General features: G+C 35.7%; 2 protein-coding genes across 4 annotated transcripts; both read right to left on the reverse strand.

Annotated features, from left to right (window-relative positions):
• Positions 1-2,400: 2,400 nt before the first annotated feature.
• Positions 2,401-8,698, reverse strand: LOC118062754 (metal tolerance protein 2). Of its 3 annotated transcripts, XM_035076597.2 has the most exons (11): positions 8,035-8,690; positions 7,323-7,420; positions 7,016-7,170; positions 6,354-6,469; positions 5,318-5,414; positions 5,130-5,214; positions 3,793-3,855; positions 3,550-3,655; positions 3,010-3,155; positions 2,848-2,939; positions 2,401-2,771 (listed from the first exon to the last, which is right to left on the reverse strand). In XM_035076597.2, the coding sequence occupies exons 1-11, from the start codon at positions 8,501-8,503 to the stop codon at positions 2,651-2,653; spliced, it is 1,548 nt and encodes a 515-aa protein (XP_034932488.1). In that variant the 5' UTR covers positions 8,504-8,690; the 3' UTR covers positions 2,401-2,650. The 3 variants fall into 3 exon arrangements, with proteins under 3 accessions (XP_034932488.1, XP_073263791.1, XP_073263790.1); XM_073407690.1 differs by lacking the exons at positions 2,401-2,771; positions 2,848-2,939 and having other exon boundaries at positions 3,503-3,655; positions 8,035-8,695; XM_073407689.1 differs by lacking the exons at positions 2,401-2,771; positions 2,848-2,939 and having other exon boundaries at positions 3,147-3,271; positions 3,503-3,655; positions 8,035-8,698.
• Positions 8,699-9,785: 1,087 nt separating this feature from the next.
• On the reverse strand, positions 9,786-19,934 carry LOC118062746 (homeobox protein LUMINIDEPENDENS). The gene is made up of 13 exons (XM_035076590.2): positions 19,582-19,934; positions 19,453-19,480; positions 19,181-19,311; positions 18,313-18,962; positions 18,136-18,229; positions 17,961-18,054; positions 16,369-16,495; positions 16,239-16,290; positions 16,114-16,157; positions 15,944-16,032; positions 13,646-14,077; positions 11,748-12,286; positions 9,786-11,163 (listed from the first exon to the last, which is right to left on the reverse strand). Exons 1-13 carry the CDS (start codon positions 19,741-19,743, stop codon positions 10,213-10,215), a joined length of 3,393 nt encoding a protein of 1,130 aa, XP_034932481.1. The 5' UTR covers positions 19,744-19,934; the 3' UTR covers positions 9,786-10,212.
• Positions 19,935-20,613: the final 679 nt, after the last annotated feature.

Below are 20,613 nucleotides of genomic sequence, written 5' to 3' on the forward strand. Positions count from 1 at the left end.
CCATAATTCATCAAAACAATCATTCCCATGAAAATTGCATAAACCCTAGAATTTTATTTTTTGAGGGGTTTTTTATCCCCTCATCACCAAATCACTAAAAAAAGAAAATAACCATAGAAAACATCGTACTTACACAAATTCAACTCAATTAATGGTTTACTTTGCAAGTTATCGTTAAAGCCTTCTTCCTCCTCCCAATAATGTTTGTTTCTCTCTCTAAGTTCTAACCTCTTATTGTTCTGCCTAACCCATTGATTTTTTGCATCATTTTCTTCTTAACTCATTCTCTCTCCAAGAATTAAGAAGAAGAAGAAGAAGAAGAAGAAGAAATGAAAAGAAATGCTACCTCCTTTTTTATTGTTGTATTTTTGGGCCAACTTACAAGGAAAAGGGAGGAAGGGTTGTTTTTGTATAATTATAAAAATAATTATACAGGTCAATGCAAGGTTTATACCGAAAATATTATTCGTGAGTAAATTTGTATTTTCATTTACTTGGAGTTCCATTATATTTTTCTCTAAAGGTTTTTTCCTAATTTTCTTTTAATATTATATTATCTGGTTAGAATTTGTTCGATTGATTATAATGCTCACCATGCTATTTTATCAATTTAAAACCGGGGGTTACAAATTTTACTTATCATGGCTTGTGTTATTTTTTGTAATTCTTTTTATTTGAATTCATCTATAAAAACAGGTTTTGCAAATTGCAACTAAAGCTTTCTTGACACAGCATCATGGTCAGCATGTTTAATTTTTATTATGCAAATCATTTTGTAAAGCTTCCCAGTCTGCATGTTAGCCTTTCCTTTCTACTACTTTATACTTTATACTTTATTAAATTACTCATTTTAATCTTCCTTTTGAACTTTTTATTTGTTTCTAAATGATTGAATCTATTTATCTTCGAGTGAAGAATAGTGCTAGGATTGCATTGTTAAAATTCCTTTTTGTTCTTTGCATTGGTATTATTATTTAGAGGTTTTTAGTAGTTGACTAATGGTTTTGGTGATTGGATTATACCTGTAAATAGTTGTGGGAAAACATATAGCAAATTTTAACAAATTACAGAAAGCAAGATATTTTTCTTTTTGATTTCTGTATGATAAGCTTTTAGTTATGGAAAAACATACCGTGATTTATTTTTATTTTACAAAAGTTAAAGGGAATAACTCTAACGCAATCTCAAGCATAAATTATAAATCAATATGTATGTTGAATTAATATTTTGAATTGTACAGTGTATACACATATTGCACGATCCTAAAACAGAATGCTAAAATGTTTTGGAACTGAAATTTATCATTCCAATAAAAAAAAATAGAACAAAATTAACAAGGACTCAATTGTCCAATCATTAAAGATATATTGTGATAATACCATAGCAATTTTTTCCTTTAAGAATTGAAAGCACTCTAATGGTACATAGCACATAAAGTTGAAGTATTCGGTTGCTAGAGAGAGTCTAGAAACTACTAGTTTCAATTGAAAACATCAGTTGCACTTACATGATTGTTGACCCATTGATAAAAAAAAGGATTGCCTCTCAAGGCTTACAAAGAGCATTACATTAAGATGGGTCTTTTATTGTGATACTTTTTATGTTTAAGTAGTTATAAAAATTAACACTTATGCACAATTATATTATATATTTATGTCTTTTATGTTCGTCTGTTATACATGTGTGTGGTTGATAAACAAGAAATGTTTTAAGACAAATTATAGGCGTCATTAAATTATAAAAGATTGTATTAGTGATGGTTGTAAATATGGTAATACATGGAAGAGAATATTATATATATATTGTATGTCACTAAATATATGTTTTCAAAAAAACCTGGATTTAACCGAACCGGACCGGTTCGGTTTGAACTGGTTTCCGATCCGGTTTGATTAATATTTCTCTAAAATACTGAAGCTCGGTTTAGTTGGTTTTTTTAGCCTAAACCGAATCTAACCAAACCGTAAACACCCCTACTTATGACTCATATTAATGACCTAAGTAATTATAATGTGAACTAAGCTAATTATAATGTTAAAGTCATTTTAATTGATTTATCAGTTTTTTTTTTTTTTTTAAAGGTGTTGTTTTTGGTGCAAGTTTGTGAGTCAAATTATTGTTAGTTTTTTTTTTTTTTTTTTTGAAGTGGCCCAGTAACCTTGTGTTAGCATTTATGTTTAACTTGGATTTTTAATTAAAGATAAATTGATAAATTTTACCAATTAATTTGTTTAATAATCACTGAGGAACTTAAAGAATCATGATGGACAATTATCCTCCTAATTATGTTCTTGACCCAGTACAGAAGAACACCAAATAAATCATAATAGATAATTGATAACAAAATTTATACGATTTCCCTCACTGAAAGAATAGGTGACAAAGGGAGGAAGGCGTGAATTTTTATTTTTTTAACAAGGGTTTCTTCAGATATTATGGCTTCCAATGGTATGCAATTCCATCCTACTGTTTTATTTTATAGAATGTTATAGGGTTACTCCTAGCAGTCTTTGTATGGTATCTCTCATTTGCAATCAGACAATTCCGCTTTCAGGGTTAGGGATTATGTGTACAAAATCCAACAAATGCACTGTTCCAAAATACAAACATGCAGATCAGTGGATGAGCTTACGTCCCAGACGCATCCCAACTATTCATTGACAAACTTGGGGATGGGACTCCCTAATCTTAGCAGAAAACCAACTTGAATGATACTAGAGGATGCCTTTAAGATTTCCTTTTCTGCTTCTCCTGCCAATTCCATGGCGTCCCTATGATGCCACAAGGAAAAATATCAAACATAGAACAGCATGATGATCAAGAACATCAAAAGGCTGACTTACATACCTAATGAAGATGCTGGGGCGCATGGAAATTTCAATCTGGAGTAATATATTGCCTTGCATCAGGTGGCGTGTTATACGCTCAACCTCTATTTTCTGAAATCCATTAAAACCTCTTATAGGTTGAAAGAAAGAAAAGGTTAAAACAATAAAATGAGACAAATACCTCCGGGATCTTTGATGAGAAAACGTCAGAAACAATCGATTCAATGTCTTTGTCATCCAAAGAAATCTTTTTATTCTGATTCACTTTTCCATTTAAATTTTCTTCTTGATCCATCATAGTAGGAGAAATACATAAATATGCGGGATCTGCAAGCACATTAGAAAATGTTATAGGACACAACTGTAGAGTCAATTGTATATATGTAAAGGGAAAAGGTGATCACATATGGTGAATTGTTAGACAAACGGTAATGACACTTAATCTGGAAAACAAAATAAGGACATAAGAAAGATGGTTAGACATTGAATCATTTGATAGACCATGTTGACCAAGAAATTAGAAGACAAACAGAAAATCAAGGGTTTGGAACTTTGGATTAACAACTAAAATAAACAGGATCCAACTGACACTCCTTACTGGGACTACCCAATTAGATTTCGAAAGCTTTTAAGTCTAATAATAATTCTCCAAAAGATGTCATCCATTGTGTTACCCTCTCTCTCGACCATTTATGGCAGATGATAGAATCAACTATCATACCTATGTGTATAAAAACTTCAGCTATTCCTGGATGGGAGTTGTGAATTTCCTGACGAACATTTTCACCGATTTCATGAGCAGCACTAACACTAAGAAAAGGATCAACCTGCAAGTAAAAGAAACCATGTCAATCAAGAGGGAAACCACAAGGTCAATTGTCTTACATAAATTCAGCTTTTCAACTAAACTTCGAATTGTACCACAAAAGCATCAAACAACTTGACATTCAGAAGAATAACCCACCACAATATGTACATCAAGGTATAGAGATGAACCAGCCCTCCTTCCTCTCAAGCGATGGCATCCCTGTAAACAATTACAAAGGATTCTTGAGCAACAATGCCAGGAAGCAAAGACCAACTAAAAGTACTCAACCATCATTCAACATATATGGCAGGACTAATGATAAAGTACACTTTGCAGGCCATGCAACGGGGATGATCACGTTTTTATTCCTTTCTACCTTTTATTGATAATTCTATTCAACTCCATCAACTTCAAAATATCTATTTGAGTAGTGATAAAATCTCCAATCAGGTATATGGTTCTACAAAATCCCTCTGGGAATTTCTAAACTAATTGCAGTGGTGGTATTTGTTGAATAATGTACTAGGAAATTTTAGTGTAGTCTAGACATTCAAGAGGAAAAAGATTAAAAACAAATGACTCGTAAAGTATCATGAAAAAGTGAAGATCTAGAGATGTTTTTATTCCCCAAAATATGAACAAATAAGTAAAAGAAATTACACTTCATAGTTTTACATGGTGTTCAAAAGTCTCAGGAATTTCATGGGTGGTATGGCCATTCCACTGGTTATTGATTATTGAAATCAAAACTTGGGAATATCTATCACAGTTATGTTGCTTCACTAGCAGTTAACCACCCCACCCACCCGAACTGTCCCAACAAATATTAATAAAAAGTTCTATTGGAATTTTTTATTAACTGGTAATCATATTTGCGATCAAATGTGTATTATTTCTATATAGTGTGAGTTTTGATAGAACGAGCATGTAAGCTTATTAAAAGTCATACTTGGAAGCATGAACAAAAATTCATGGACAACCTGCAAAACTTGAAAGAGTATTCTCTGCCGTATTAAATTTCTTAGGTATGTTAAGCACTACAAGGTCTCTTGCTGCAAAAGCTGACACCATGTCTCTGGCATTCCAAGCAGACTCATGGCAAAGGAGATTGTTGTACAGAAGAACCACAATCATTTACTGGTTAGCAGTTAGCATCATATCTGACTATTCTATGTTTCTGAATCAAATTTAATGCAAAGCCAGCCAGCCAAAGATGTTGAGCTGAAAAAGTTGAACTGTCCCATTAGTTTTAGGTTCAATACATGGGACAAAATTGCAAACTGACAAAACTAAAAGGAAATTTCATTGTCATGGGAAATCCACAGCTATTAGCTTATGCATTTTCCACTATTGTTAAGCAGCAACTTTCAGTATTCTGAAACTATGTCAGCAACCAAAAGAGCCTAAATGATACGTAATATTAAATGAATAGTGAGCACTAAACAAATGACCATAGAAGTTCTGAAAAGCAAAGGGGTTTATAGGAATAAAACCTGGACTCCCTGAACTTGTAGTATTGTTTGCTTTATAGGATACAAATCTTCCTCTGGGATTGCAGCATCTACCAGTTCCAAGACACTATGATTTGTCCATAACATGATGTCAGATAAGGAGATTCATGCCGCTAGAAAATGCATCTGATGCTCAGTGAAAGATTAAGTTAAGGTAATTGGAGGTATACCTCTGGTACCCTGATTCAAGTCCAGCTTTAAGTATCATACCCGAGACAACAAGTCCAGCAAGAGGATCCAGAAACTTTACTCCAAGAATAGCCCCTCCTAAAGTGATGAAGAATAAATTGATGGTCAACTAGCATCAGTGATTTAAGAACACTTGGGAGAAATGAATGGGCAGAACAAGAAGATTAAAAGTGTATCGAATACTATCCATTAGAAGAATTGGAAAACAGTTTTTCCAAAGATGAAACAGACTATATCACTATATGGCTTGTGCTTTATAAGACGTATAGAAATGGCCATGGTACCAAGGGTTAGCACAAGTGGTTAAAATTTGGCCAAGGATACCAGGAGGTCCTCTGTTCAAAGTCTTGCTTTTAAATCTGCCTATGTTTTAACAATAAATAAATAAATATATATATATATATAAAACCACTAACAAATCACTTCAGTGAAACTAAAGATAGAAGAAAAGAGGGCCGGTACTTTGCCCAAGTCAATAGGATGAACCAGGTTACAGCCTCACGTCATAATATGCTATGAAAAGGCACCATAAAATACTTTGTGCAGGAATTATGAGAAAGAATAGGGCTAAGTGTTATTCATCATTCACGCGGACATTGACATTTCAGAAACACTGAACAGTTGGCACCAAAATAAGATATTTTGAAAGAACAATTGGCTGCCTAGTATATAAGACAGATGTTTTTTATAAATTAAGTGAAATACATCTTGCAAGCATGATTTTGGCTTTCACATCAGTTTAATTTTAGGAATCTTATTGATCCAAAACTTATTGGGGTCTTGATAATGTGTTTTTTGAAAAATCTTCCATGACATTAAATCAAATTCAGATTTTTTAACGGACTATGTACTGATTATTAATCTAGAGTCTGTCATTATGTTGCAGTAATTCTAAACTATACTGCAAGTCTTAAACAAATTATGCTGCTTCGTTAAAATATCTTGGAATAATTAGCTTCATGTTCAACTTAGACCAAACCATACTGAATGCCAGCTACATAAATAAAATCTTCTTACCAACACCAATAAGAGCAACAACAGATGAAATGGCATCTGCACGATGATGCCAAGCATTTGCTTTCATTAGTCCACTTCCTTGCCTTTCCCCAGCTTGTTTTGTTATCCAGTAAAGCCTGCAGGAAAAAGAAACATGAGGTGACACAAAGATAAATGAGCCAAGATCATAGATTTCAATAGGAAAGGAAGCTGGAAAAGATGCTATAGACAAGAAATAGACAAGCCACAGAGCAGGGAATGTAGTTAGGGTGTTATCTTCTGCACAAGAAATAAAGCATGTAGAGTGGGATGTAAGGGTCACAGATACATATATCGACAGAATACAGAAAGCTCCTAGTTGTTTTTGCCTTTAGAAGCCATGGACACGGGTGTGTATATAGAAATATTTAGCAAAACAGGCTACATGTTTCAAATGAGATTTTATTAATCAAAGTTGCACTTCAAAAACCATCATCACACAATGGCAGCACAACCATTGCAAAAGAAAAGACTTCAAGGATATGTCCATCAACATAAAGTTATTATTATCTGAATAGATCGTGGTATATCTGCCAAATGAATAATTTCAAGGCTATTAAACAGGCAAGTGAAAGAGAAGCAACCACCTCTTCCTAAAGAGGAAACAAAAGAGGATTGTCCAGAAATAATGCAACATATCTTACCCTTCTTTAACAGAAATTGATACAATTGTCATACTCAAAGCAAGGATGGGATGATCCATGTCAACCCCATGATGATGCCCACCTTGAAGATGATTATGCACATGTTCATGGGTCAATGGATGGTTTGCTACCTCAGGCACTGCAGTCAGCAACCCCTGCACACGAAAAAGGTTGATTTCTACAATTTTTTATTCAAAATCCTTTATGAAGTTTATGTGAAGCAGGTAGAGTAATTTTATTCCAAAATGTGGACAAACTTCATGGTCGGTGCTAATGAAGATGAGAAACAAGAGGAAATGAACTATACAAGTAAAAGATCTAATGCATGCCACGCAATACCACCAGCAGTTGCTAAAAGCATGCAAGATATCCCAAGGGCTCCAAGAGTTTCAAACTTGCCATGCCCTGAGAGGAAGGAAAACCAATTATGAAACCAAGAAACAGGCCCCTATGCACAATGCATCTAAAAGATTATTGTACACCTTATGCGGAGAAAAAAAAAACACAGGAACCAAAAAATAAATACAGCACATCAAACTTAGCTGTTACTAGGGGTATCCAAGACACACTTGAAGCTAAGGTTCTATAGAACAAAAACGGTGCTCAATGCAAGACGGGCAAAACAAACTTTATTATGTGCATATATCATCATGAATCGATTGAATGAACCATCCTTGATCAATTAAAAATCAATCCCAGGATGATTTATCGATAGACAAGCGCAGGCCTTTCTGGATGTTTAAGAGGGAAAACAAAATTCAGATTATTCTCTGCTTCCTCTAAAATATCTATGTTTTCACAAGGACAGATGCAAAAGAAATCCCAGCCTAAGACAAGCTAAAACAGCCAAATGTTTTTACTAATTTGGACATTACTGCATAGATTTGCTAGGATTAAAAGACATTAATAATCGTTTTTAACAAATTACATGATTACAGCCTAAAACCTAAACCGAGAGACAGAGAGAGAGAGAGAGTGAGTGAGTGAGTAGAGCTTAGGTACAGATTAAAAAAAGTGACCATAAGGGTGTTCTTTATCTTTAGGAGCCATCCCAGCTTTGAAAGACCACAACGCAATCCCACTAAGCACCACGTCAGAGACAGAATGAGCAGCGTCGGCGATGATGGCAGTGCTACCAGATAAATAGCCAGTGAAAGCCTTTCCAGCCGCCAAGCCGATATCGGCAGCAAGTCCCAAACGGAATATGCTTTCGCTTTGCTCACCAGGAGAGGGTCGGTGGTGGTGGTCAGAGTGATGGGCATGAGAATGGCCAAAATGCCACCTTCTATGGATTATGAAAGGAGGAGGGTTGTTATAGCTATTGTTATTATTAACTTGGTGGTGAGAATTGAAGGGTGGTTGGAGTAGGAAGCTGGCACTGGCACTGGCACTGGTAGTAGCACTCGGGTGGCGTCCTGAAGAGATAAAATGGGATGATTTGTACAACAAGATTGAATTCCTAAATCTTTTGTAGAATTTGAATCCCATTATTTTATGTTTTTTGGAAGGAAATTCAAAGGCCAAAGTAAAAATGAAGGATGGAGAAAGAGCAAGGGATAGGGATAGGGAAAGAGATAGGAATATGATTCCGATTCCTCCTCCTCTTCTTCTTCTTCTAGAGGGCACCTGGCATGGCAGGAAAAGAAAGAGAGCAAGAGAGAAGAAACATTATTGTAGTTGGGTGGCCACAGTCAGCATTTATTATTATTTTGATGCTGATATTCGCTCGATTTTCTTGCCTTAACAAGTCATTGGAAACCATTTTTTCTTAATGAAATTAAATTTAATTGATTTGAATTCAATTGTTGTATTTTTGAATGATATAAAATTTATTTTATTTTATTTTTTATATTATTATAATTATTTTCATCTTATTTCTTTAAAAGTTTTATAATAAATAAATGTTCTAGAAAAGCTAATTTTAACATTAAATTTTTTTTCTTTTTTAAATTTTAAATCACAAGAGAGGGCTGACCCTTAATTTAAAATTCAATTCTTAACACTCAAAACAATTTCAAACATAAAATTTTATTAAAATCTCTAAATTAAATTCAATTCAAAATGTTCAAACATATTATAATTAAATCCCATTTAAAGGACATTTAAAAATAATAATAATTACTTTGTAAAATATTTTTTGTTCAGAAATATAATAAAATAACATTTTTTATTTTTTAAAATTTATTTTTAACACTAACAAATCAAAACAATCCAAAAATATAAAATATAAAATTAATTTTAAATAAAAATAAATAAATGTTAACCTCCTTCTATTTTCACTGCAATCTCAAACAGAGGCTTAAGCAGATACCTCTTCTTAAGTTATAACCCATTTCTACACATGCTCCTTCAAGGATAGTTTTTACACCAGTGTATATTTCACCTGGTTTGTATTAATTAAGTTCGAGGCCAAATTGATGAAAATAAAAGATTTCATATTCAATTGATATTGGTGTAACATGTTGATGACTAAATTGTGATTTCCCTCATTCAATGGTGTTTTTTTTTTTTTTTTTTAACAATAATAATGATTAATATTCTTTGACTTAATTGAATCACGGATTAGGCGACGTCTCTTCAATATTGTTTGGTGCCACTGCACTGCAGCCACCAAAGCTTGAACCTGAGTGATGATGGTGCATAGCCTGTTATAATTCCATGCCATGTTGCAACCTCATGGTCGAATGGTCGATGCGATTGGAACCATCTTTACCTCCTCCGGCAGTTTACTAATCTTAAAGATTTCCTTTCCGAAACAAAAACAGCCATATTGGTCAAACTCATGGATGGCATTTTAATTTCCACTCATCTTTTTGAAATCATCCTTGTTTAAATTCTTGAAATCGAAAAATGAATACAATAAAATTAAGAGAGGGGAGGGGGGGGGATTCTAGTTACTTTACCAAGACCACGTCCCAATGACGCAGAGCCGTCTCTTCTCTCAAGCTTTTTTAGACACTTCGTCCAAGTGTATCATCTCGAAGAAAGGAAGAGCTGCAACTTCGTCCAAGTATTAGATGCTTTCTGTCAAAATTTAGTATCGAATCCCAAGTATCTAAACATTTGCATTCGCTGTTAGAATTCTCCTCATCACAACCACACACCCTATATAGCGTGTAAATCCCTGTCATTACATTCACTCCAAGCAATGGATCAGCCCAGGCCGGGCCATATTATGGAAGAAGCTTTCAAGTCAATCAGTGCCATCTTCTGTTTCCATTCCAGTTACGGTCCCCATGACCAGAGGAATTCCGTTGCCTGGACCTATTATTATTATTATTGTTATTGTTGGGCATATAATCCCGTCCGGAATTCATTCTGGATCTGGGCCCTGAATGGTTTCTCCCTGGCATGTAGTCTTGTGATTCATAACGCCTATTCTCCGGACTCCAAGACTCATAACCCTCATCACCCACATCACCCACATGTTCATTTCTTTCCCAAGGAGGACCTGACCTCAACAATGGCTGCACAGGCCCTCCAAATGATGAAACATAGTTTGTTTGATTAACTTGGGAAGGGGAGTTTGAGACTAAACCCTGCCTAACTCTCCAGGAATCAGCCACTGGACCTACATCGCCAGTATGCGGCCGTGTGGAGTATACAATCGGAGGTTCGTTTATCTGGGCAGGTTGTGACTGTAACTGTGTTGGTACGGTGGATGTTGATGGTGGAAAAGGAACTAGCCGTCTCTCCTGTGGTTTTGATGTGAAAGAAACGGGTGGAGTTGATTTTATGTTGTTCATTGCAGCTGAAAGGTTTAGCAAGGGCGGGGTGTTAACGGGTTGAATTTTCATGGTTGAAACCATTTCTGAGGATGGTGTCTGCAACATTGAAGAATTTGAGGGGTAACTCTGGTTTGCTGGGAGAACTATTGAAGGTTGTCGGTTTTCAGGTACTATGGAACTTGTCTGAGGCAATGAGAAAGGGTTCTTCACTGCCGAAACATGATGGGATAGTAATGGAATGCTAGCTTGCTGCTGCGGTATTCTGATGCTAGTGGCCTGATTTTGATGCTGCACCAAGCTAGTATGCTTTTCGGCTACGGGGACACTGGTGGGGACTCCAGGATCACTGTATACAACTCTGTTCCCCATTGAAGCCTGCTGGGAAAATGGATTCTTGGCAAATTCTGATCTCCATCCACTCTGCATATTTTACAAAGTTACCAATGAGAGTGTTTATTAGCACATATGATATATATATATATATATATATATAGAAAACAATTATATACCATTTTTATTTACTTTTTTTTTTTTCCAATGACAACACCTGCGAGGGGGCCACTACATTTTTAGTCGAGCAAAATTTTCACAGCATGGGACACATCAATCCATCATTCCCAGCTAATGGGACATAAGATAATCAGTGGATGAATAATGGCAGAAAATGCTTCAACCATATTTTCCAGCCATTGATGGCAACTCTAATAGATGAGGAGAGCAAGATCTACAAAATCCATTTCTAAACTGCTGAAAACATCCAAGCAATTCCCATGGACAAATCCCAAGTTCCACAACTGGTCACACCTCTAATTGCCCAAGTTCATTTTGACCTTTATTTTATTTCCATTGCAAGTAGAGCTTTGTCCATTCCAGATTTTAATTTATGCTTCCCTGTGAATTTATATTTCCTAAATTGCAAGAGAGCAAATAGCTCTACCCATAGGAAGTTGACAACAGTTTAATGATACGTAACAAAATTTGCAATATTGGCCTAAGTCACGCACCGTTCCAGGATTGTTGCTTGAAGGAGTTGGCGATGGAAGTGAGACTTCAACCTTCTCCTCCACTTTCCCACCAAGCCCATTTAAACTACCTGCCAGACCAGCCCCTCCTGTCTTGATCATATCAAGCAGCTTCACAGTTTCTTCACTTGATAAATTGCCAGCTTGGCCAGAAGTCAATGCAAAAACCAATTCTGGATTTTTTAACAGTACAGCAAGCAACTCAAGATCTGGTTCAGTTGCACTCCCTCCACCAACCTGAGGCAGGGAAGGTGCAGATGCAACTACTGTATTTACATGTTCAGTATGGGAAACCTGTGTTTCTGCAACATCAACATCAGGTGGCTGTTCAATTGGAATCTCTGGGGTCAATGAGTCATCATAATCCATCTCAAGGTCCCATGGTTCCTTTGGATTAGATGGTATCTGCTGGACTGTCTGATAGATCGTTTCTATCTCCCTACGGTTTCTGTTTTTCTGAACATCAACTTCTTTGCTATTTTCACCAGTTCCCACTCTCCAGAGAATGCTGAGTTTTATTTCTGCAGAAAAGAGAAGTGCATAAAAGGCTGAAAACACCAAAGAATGTGCATTGAGCTAATAAGAAATACCAAAGGAATAAAAAAGCCTGAACAAAATCAAATAATCTTGGACAACCCATGAGAAGTTGAAGATAGCAGTTTGGTTTTGAGAGGAATAAAAAAGACACAAGAAGTGAGGGAGCTCAGCCACCCCTAATTTGCAAAGAACCCTGTTGTGAACGTCCTGAATCCTGTCTAGCCAAAGTCCAAATAGTGCCTAAGCTGATTATCCACTTACGTAAAACTGATTCTCTATGCATTGTTTAAGATATTTAAAAATTTGAAACAAGATCCTCCCTGCTTGGAGTACAGCAACCAGTTGTTTGGGCCCCATGCTGACAATATACAGTCCCCAGTCCAAAAAATGATAAGCTGCAAACCCCTTTTCACTCATGATATAGTGCTTGATAAGTGCTCAATTCCAGGATAAGGGAAAAAAAAATTATGGTTGTATAGAAAACTGGTTGGCAAACCAAAAACACCACAAGTACATAATTTTCACCTTTAAATTTCATGTCCTCGCCAATGCAATCCAGCAACCATATTCAGGAGTTTCAGGTTTGAAGTAATTGACATGATTTGATACCATATTGTATGTGGATACCATAATTGAGAAAGAATTAAAAATCAATGTGCCTATGTAATAAGATAGATAACTTCCATGTTCATAGCATCTGCATCCAGTTAAGATGCCATTGTCACTTGGTACCCACCAATGCTATAAAATCTGGTAAGCATAAACTTCACTTTATAAAGTAACTTGTATTGTTCTGATCTTATGCTGAATTTTCACACAAGACATTAACAGTTCAAGTACTACTTTCTTTCCTGGTGAAAAGTTAGTACTTTGAAAATTAACAGCATGAAACAAGTTTTTGAATCCACGTCCCCAAAACTACAAAAAATAGTCTTTATCAACAAACTAATTAGCATCTTCAATACACATTGGCACATGTTGTATTTGTAAAGGCTATCCACTTGCTGTATTACAAGGTCAATCCAAAAACCAAAATAATTGTGATGAAATGGCAGGGAATCAAGGGATGAGCAATTAAATGGAAAGTGTCAAACTAGAAATTGAATAATGACATATATCCATAACTATTAAACGACAAATATTTTAAATGTGTCTGTATCTCATCTATAACTACATACAATACACACAAAATGATCCTGGAATTCTTGATTGCACACTATTAAAATTCGGGTAACAGTTTAAAAAGTTGTCTTGCTTTATCCATAAAGCATCTACTCACCTGCGCTAATATTACTAATCAAACATCAAAGTAACCAACAAATAAAAACCAAAAGCACATGTACCTGGAGGAGTCTGCCATGGGATCTGGACTTTACTGCAAACTCCCCCCATGGGTTCCTTTGAATTGATTTCTTTCTTTAGATCAAGGAAACCCTCAACCTTACTAGAAGCTTGGGGGGGAGGTGTCACAGGTTTCTTGTATTCCTCAATCTTTGGCTGGATATGAATTTTAGAAACTGGACACAAACTGGTGGCCATACTTGAAGGCTTATTACGCCCTCCATTTTTCATACCAGTGCTTCCATTGGATGAGGAACCTGTTTTCCCATGCTTGTTCTGCATGAATAAAGCACGCATTTTTGCTTTTTGGATATCATCCGCAGACATTGGGCGACCTTGATTAACAGAAGCAGCTTTGGTCGCCTGAGGGCTTCTGCCAGCTGTTTTCTGGCCTGGCTGTTCAACAAGCTGAACTTTTCTACGTTCTCTTGTATCTGTTACTAGCTAAGGGAGGTACTTAAGAGTTCATCCAGACAAAGAAACAAGAAAACTATCAAAAGTGCTCTTGCAAACAAAAGGTAAAACAAATAGAAGAACAACAATCAAAAGTGCTCTTGCACTTCAAGCAATATATTTGGGATGAGGTAAAATTGATCAGTCAAAATGACTAAGCAAAAATCACGACTTTATCAACCATTGAACCAGGATTCCACATAAATCTGTAACACAACCAACAATTTCTGAAGGTTATGCCCCCAAATGGGTTGCTGAAGGGGTTTTCCATCATGAAACTAACTAGAAGCTGGCAAGAAACCCATGTACCACAGATATAAGTACAAAATCTTCAAATATATATTTTGGTTGATTTATTCACATAAGAACTGCAAAGATAATTGTCCAAACTAATTGAAAAAAATGACAATTTACTGCCATACTTGTACCTTAAATTTGATAATAACCAAGAGCTATCAATTAATAGCTATAACAAATTCAAAGATTTTGAGATTGTCAGTCAGATTAATGTTGCTCATTCATTACTTAAAAGTATGGCGATTATGTGAGAATTTCTGCATATTCCAAAGCAGTATAACTTTTATGTGAGATCTCACCAAACATATAGCAAGATAATTGAACTTGAAATCATCGCCAGAGTCACTAAGGAACTGATTAATTTCGTTTTCATAATCAGCTAGACTATAACATGATTTTGCCACCTGCATTAAAATTTGGTCGATTGAAACCAAACTCGATAAAATGTTGGTCAATTGGCTGAAATCAATAATTGCAGTTAATAGGCTGTTAGAACAGAAGTAAATTCCACATTTAAAAAATTGAAGTACTCATTCAAATGTTTTGAAAAAATCCCTCCTACATGTGTTGATGATGTTCACTTCTGGCTCACCACCATTTCCACCACCAAATGACCCTGACACTGGCCAGACAACAAAGATCCTGGTGTTGAGGCTGCTGTAGTTTTCAAAAGAAGGCAATTCATTTATTGATTGGGACAAATTGACCAACATTTTGTCAATTTTGGCATCAATCAACCAAATTTGAAATGCAGGGGTAAGACAGCCATTTGCTACAAGCATAGGGGCAAAAAGGTGGTTTTATCAATTACATATCTACAAAAGGCAACCAGATAAGCTTGTCCAGGTAACTGAACTCACTTGCCCATGTAGCATCAAATGATTTCCTTGCTGCATTATATTATGTAAATATTACAATGGAAACATTATAAAAAAGCTTAAAGATCATCAATCGCTTCAGTTGATTTGGACTCTTTTCCTGGTAAAGAAAAGGACAAATCCAGAAGAACAACCAATCCTGTACAAGCAAATGCATAATCGAATTCCTCTCATACTCCATGTGCCAGCTCTGGGGGGGGACCAATAATAAAACACAGTAGATCAATATCAACTAAAAGCTAATACAAGTCAGTGGTTTAGGGCTGCACTCACCATTATAATCACTGTAACAGCTAGCATGGGTGAAGAGAGTAGCATGTATCAGTTCTTTCCATACAAGTTTCCTAAGCTAAGCTTTTAAACCCTAAGACTCTCAGGAAAATATATTTAACCTAATGGTGAATACTTTGACAAGGTATGTCCCAGGCCATTGTTTATATCATAGATAAAATGGTAAGAATATCATGTGGCTTTGGACTTTTCATTTAATAATGCAGTGACCAGTTTACTGTGTGTAAAACAAGCATGCACTGAGAGATGGATGAAACTATATGATGATGTAAGCAAAAGCTTCATCAGTTAAACAAGGAAAAGATAAGTCAAATCAATTTTCCTTCAAGTGCCAGAGAAATTGCAATGCACCACTTTAAAAAAATAAAATTCTGAGGATACGAGATGAAGATGCGCCTAGAATGTGCTTCCTGCTCAAATCATCTGTTGATGCAGGCAGCAGCTTCAATGCTTGCGAAGACTCAATTTTCCTAAAAACAAAGAAATTTAGGCTGAATGCCCCCAACAAACACCAATAACAAGTCAAAAAAAAAAAAAAAACATATCAATACCTGATATTTTCAGAACTTTCAGATGAGAGAGCAAGAACACCATCCTGTTCAGGATAAAAGCTATTAGAGAAGTCCTATAACATCAGTCCACTTTTGTGCAGCAACTGATTGTGCATAAAACTTACAGGATTACCAATATCACACTGCCATGATTCATTGCCCATAATTTCATCAATGCTGCACAAAATTAGAGCCAAAAGATGAGATTTGACTAAACAAATCTTGCAAGTATAGGAGGTAATCACATGAACTTACCTCTGCTTCAAAATCATGTCCTGTGCATCTGTAGACGACTTTATGCCGTTGGGTTTTTTGATTGCTTGACTTTTTGCAAACATTTTGCTCCATTTTGATAACAAAACCCTGGCCCTGTTTGATATGTCTGATCTTCAAATCAGATAAATGAGGTTCAAAATTATCACAAGGCACATAAAGAAAGGAAGCACACAGTTGTATCTCATATCAAACAATACAAAACTCAAGAGGATTCATCAGAACAAGGCCAGAATCAGTGTTGTCAAAGGCAAAAGGCACCATGCCTGTAAAATTCCTAGGCGCTCGCCCGAATGAGCCAAGGCAATAATATGCTAAAAATATTATATTATATTATATAAATCTAAAAAATATATCTTCCCAATTAAGATTAGATCATTAGAAAATCAAAAGAAAATATAAAATACCATAACATGGTCAAATGAAGTTATATTTTTCACCCTTAAAACAAAATAAGATAATTTAAAGTAGTAAGTAGCCAAATGATTAAAAAGCAAAATTACATGTCATCATCATTATTCATTAATCTTCAAAAACATCTTCATCCATTATTTCCTCTCCTTCACTTGAATCCTCCATATCCTCCATTTCATGATTATAATCGAAATCCTCATACTGCACTTGTTTAGAAAAAATTAAAGTATTACCTGTACAGATGTGTTGTTCTCTGACTCCCACTATTGAAAAAAGAAAGTGTGGCTGGTGTTTCTCTTCTAAGTGTCCTTCATTGTCCGTTTGCATCCCACTTTAATGATTTATTTTAATTTTTTACCCTAATATTTGTTTTTTATAAAAATACCCCTAAGTTGTTTCTTGTGATAAATTAAAAAGATGGACAAATAGGTCAAAACATATATCATTTAAAAAAAAAAAAACAGCAGAAAAGGAAGAACTTCAAGCAAGCGTTAGCCTTAACGCCTTGCACCCACTCACAAGGCGCTCGCCTAGGCGGTACCTCATTGAAATCCAACGTCTGAGGCTAATAAAGGCGCCAGGGCCTCACCTCGCATGGAGCACCTAGGCAAGCGCCTCAGTGCCTCTTGACAACACTGACCAGAATGGTGTCAATACCGAACAATACACAAAGAAAGGAAGCACAACTGCTAATTCATCCATCTTGCTTATTTGTCTGATAAGCACAGAAGCAGTCTGTGATCAAATTGGTTTACAAAAAATAAAAGTACCAGAATGTGGACAATATCTTTATATGGAATCATAACAAACTGGTATGACCTTTGTTATCCATAATGAGAAAGCAAAAAAAAAAACAGAAACTATCCTACCCGAGCAATAAGAACAGTTACAAACATTATAAATGGCCCATGGAGTTCATTTATCAATTAGTAATTAGACACTGACATCTGATGTAATATGTAAAAATGAGAGAACAAGAAGCATAACTATCCTATCCGAGCAATAAGAACAGTTACAAACATTATAAATAGCCCATGGAGTTCATTTATCAATTAGTAATTAGAAACTGACATCTGATGTAATATGTAAGAATGAGAGAACAAGAAGCATAAAATAGGAAGATCAAAGGGCACAAGATAACTCTCTGAACAAAAGTACACCTGGAGTCCTGTAAAACCGCAGTCCATTGACACTGTGAAGTACAGCTGACATGTGTTCAGGAGGAGCTTTATGTAGGGGTAAATGACAGAATACCTGCATACACCATGGATGCAATCCTAAGCATGTTTATGAGGTAAGAAAATTGCAGGGAAAATGATAAAAATTTACAATTACCTTCAAGGTGACAAGAAGAGCACTTGTTTGTTCTTCAGCAGCTGCTTGACTTAACCATGTTGCCAAAATCATGACACCACCTTTAACAAGAAACCTGGGAACATGCGTGGAAAATATTAAATGCAAATGGAGAAAAAATCACATCTTGTTAGATACATATAGCAGGTTGCAAAGTACCAATTTAGAACAGCTGGAGTCTGTATTTGCAAGATCCATTCCATGAGCTTCACCTGCCCAGAAAATGTTTCTTCTTTCCGCAACAAATCAAAAATCTTCTCAGAAAAATGTTTATCTAATTCATCTAAACCAGGCAACACATCATCCTGTGTTGAGCAAGAGGGTACATCATCAACCCTGGAAGGACCAACAGCGTTTAAGGGAACAGGATCCTGGGCAACAGAGTCTAAGGGAACTGGGTTCAGGCTTGCAGGGTTTAAGGGAACTGGATTAGGGCTAACAGAAATTAAGGGAACGGGATTTGGGCTAGCAGAGTTTAAGGGTGATGAAGTGGGGCTAGCAAAGTTTAAGGGAGCTGAGCTGGAGCTAACAAAACTTAAGGGAACAGGATTGGGGGCAGCAGAGTTCAAGTAAAATGGATTGGGGATAACAGCATTTAAGGGAGCTGGATTGGGGCTAACAGTATTCATGGGAACTGGATTTGGGGCAACAGAGTTCAAGGGAACCAAATCAACAGGGATCAAAGCATCAGATGTTGTTGGGACCCCATCTTGAGGTCCTTTGTGTGCATTAACTCTAATAGCCTTCTCCCTTGACAACCGAACCAGTTTCCTCACTCTCATACGCTGGCTCGCAAAAAAATCTCGAACCTATAGTTGATGCAACACCATGTCATGAACAATAACATATACACATCCAGACGCTAAAAAAAAATTAGGATCAAAACAAGAAAAAAATGCAGAAAAGTAATCAATATAAATGAAGGCATATGTCTCCAAATTCGTGTAAAAACATGCAGAGCAATGGTGAAAATCAATGCATGAATTTTGTCCCAAGCCAGACTTAAGCATAAAGAAAGGAAAATCACCTGTGTAACTGTAGCACCGAATTGAGCACTAATCTCACGTGATTCCTTCTTACTAATTGCATCTTTTATAGAGAAAACTTCTTGCATATACTTGACAGCCTTAGGGTTTATCAAATCTCTGGGTCTTTTTCCTGCCGAATCGACATACAGTGTTAGCAGTGACCGACAGCAGCCCATTTACAAGACTTTTGATCATTATCAAGACACAAACAGAATCATATCCATACAGTATATTCATAAAAAGGTAAGGTAGAAGCCCTAAAAAAACTCACCAATTTTTATCGACAGAGCGCCAGCAGCCTGCGTATGATTTCAAAAGATAAAAAAATAAAAAATAAATTATAACAAGGGGTAAGCCCTAAAAGCTTATGATTTATAAATAAATTAGGAAAAAGACACACCATTTCTTGAGAAAGAGGATTGACGCCGGTGAGTTTGCATTGAGTAACAACAATTCTTTGAAGATGATCGATTTGGTTGTGAAAAAGCTCTCTCTGCGAATCCAAAAACTTTTGAAACGACTCGACAGAGCTCCCAATCTCTGTCTCTGTCAAATCCTCCATTGTAAAATTCGAAAACTGGAGCAGTCTCGATTTTCGATGTACCTGCACAACTACGCATTACACTATAGTTGCAGTGTAAAGAATTTCGTGGTCTCTAAATGAAATAACGGAAAGTTCGCATTAGGGCTAGGGTTACAGGAACAAGGAGAGAGGAGGGAGATGCGTGGATTGGGGATAGACAGCTGCGAGCAAATGAGCAAGCAAATTAGGACCTAAACTAGCACGTGAGAAAAGAAAATAAATTAAACTTGAGAACCACACGCGCAATTCTGCCGGCGCGCGCGTGTGCCGCGCATATAAGTTATTCGGTGGGCTCGAAGTATTTATGTGCTGCTGTTTTTAAAATTATAACAAAAGTTAAATGGTCCGGAAAAACAAATCAGATCAATAAATCAATAAATTTTTATTATAAATTATAATGATAGTTTTATTTTTTTATTTTTTATCTTTTTATAAGTAGATAAGTATTATTTTTTTTTTCACAAAGATATTCAAGTTTTTTTAATTTTCAAATACAATAACACTTTTAACCTTAGAAAGACAAAACAAAAACTTTACCTTTAGAGGGTATTTTGGTATTTTTACATGGGTCTTTTATATAATTAAGAGAATCATGAGGCGTTTTAGTATTTTCACAATATATTTATTATTTAAATCAAAAAGTTATGGGCATGTACGACGTTTTTTAGTGGGTAAATCTAGTCTTCTGCATGTCTAACTGAATGAATAGTCGTGTTCTTTTCAATATAATGTAATGTATATAGACAGATAATGGTTGGATTGCCACTAATAACCGATTGTTTATGTTTTTTCTTTTTTTTCTCTCTCTTAACAATCAAAGTACATAATTGTTATCTTTGTTTATTGTCT

This window comes from Populus alba, chromosome 2 (assembly GCF_005239225.2).
Source record: "Populus alba chromosome 2, ASM523922v2, whole genome shotgun sequence".
Classification (NCBI taxonomy): Eukaryota; Viridiplantae; Streptophyta; class Magnoliopsida; order Malpighiales; family Salicaceae; genus Populus; species Populus alba.

Bases quoted from the DNA above. Each gene is read 5' to 3' on its own strand.
- LOC118062754 (XM_035076597.2), bottom strand. From the start codon at position 8,503: ATGGGATTCAAATTCTACAAAAGATTTAGGAATTCAATCTTGTTGTAC. The intron at 5,415-6,353 runs GTAAGAAGATTT...TCATCACTTTAG, and splicing joins TGTTGCTCTTATTGGTGTTG to GAGGGGCTATTCTTGGAGTA. The intron at 3,856-5,129 runs GTTTTATTCCTA...AATTGTTTACAG, and splicing joins TACAAGTTCAGGGAGTCCAG to GGATGCCATCGCTTGAGAGG.
- LOC118062746 (XM_035076590.2), bottom strand. From the start codon at position 19,743: ATGGAGGATTTGACAGAGACAGAGATTGGGAGCTCTGTCGAGTCGTTT. The intron at 16,496-17,960 runs GTGTACTTTTGT...TTTGAAGATCAG, and splicing joins GCGGTTTTACAGGACTCCAG to ACATATCAAACAGGGCCAGG. The intron at 11,164-11,747 runs GTGCGTGACTTA...TAAAATATGCAG, and splicing joins CAAGCAACAATCCTGGAACG to AGTGGATGGAGATCAGAATT.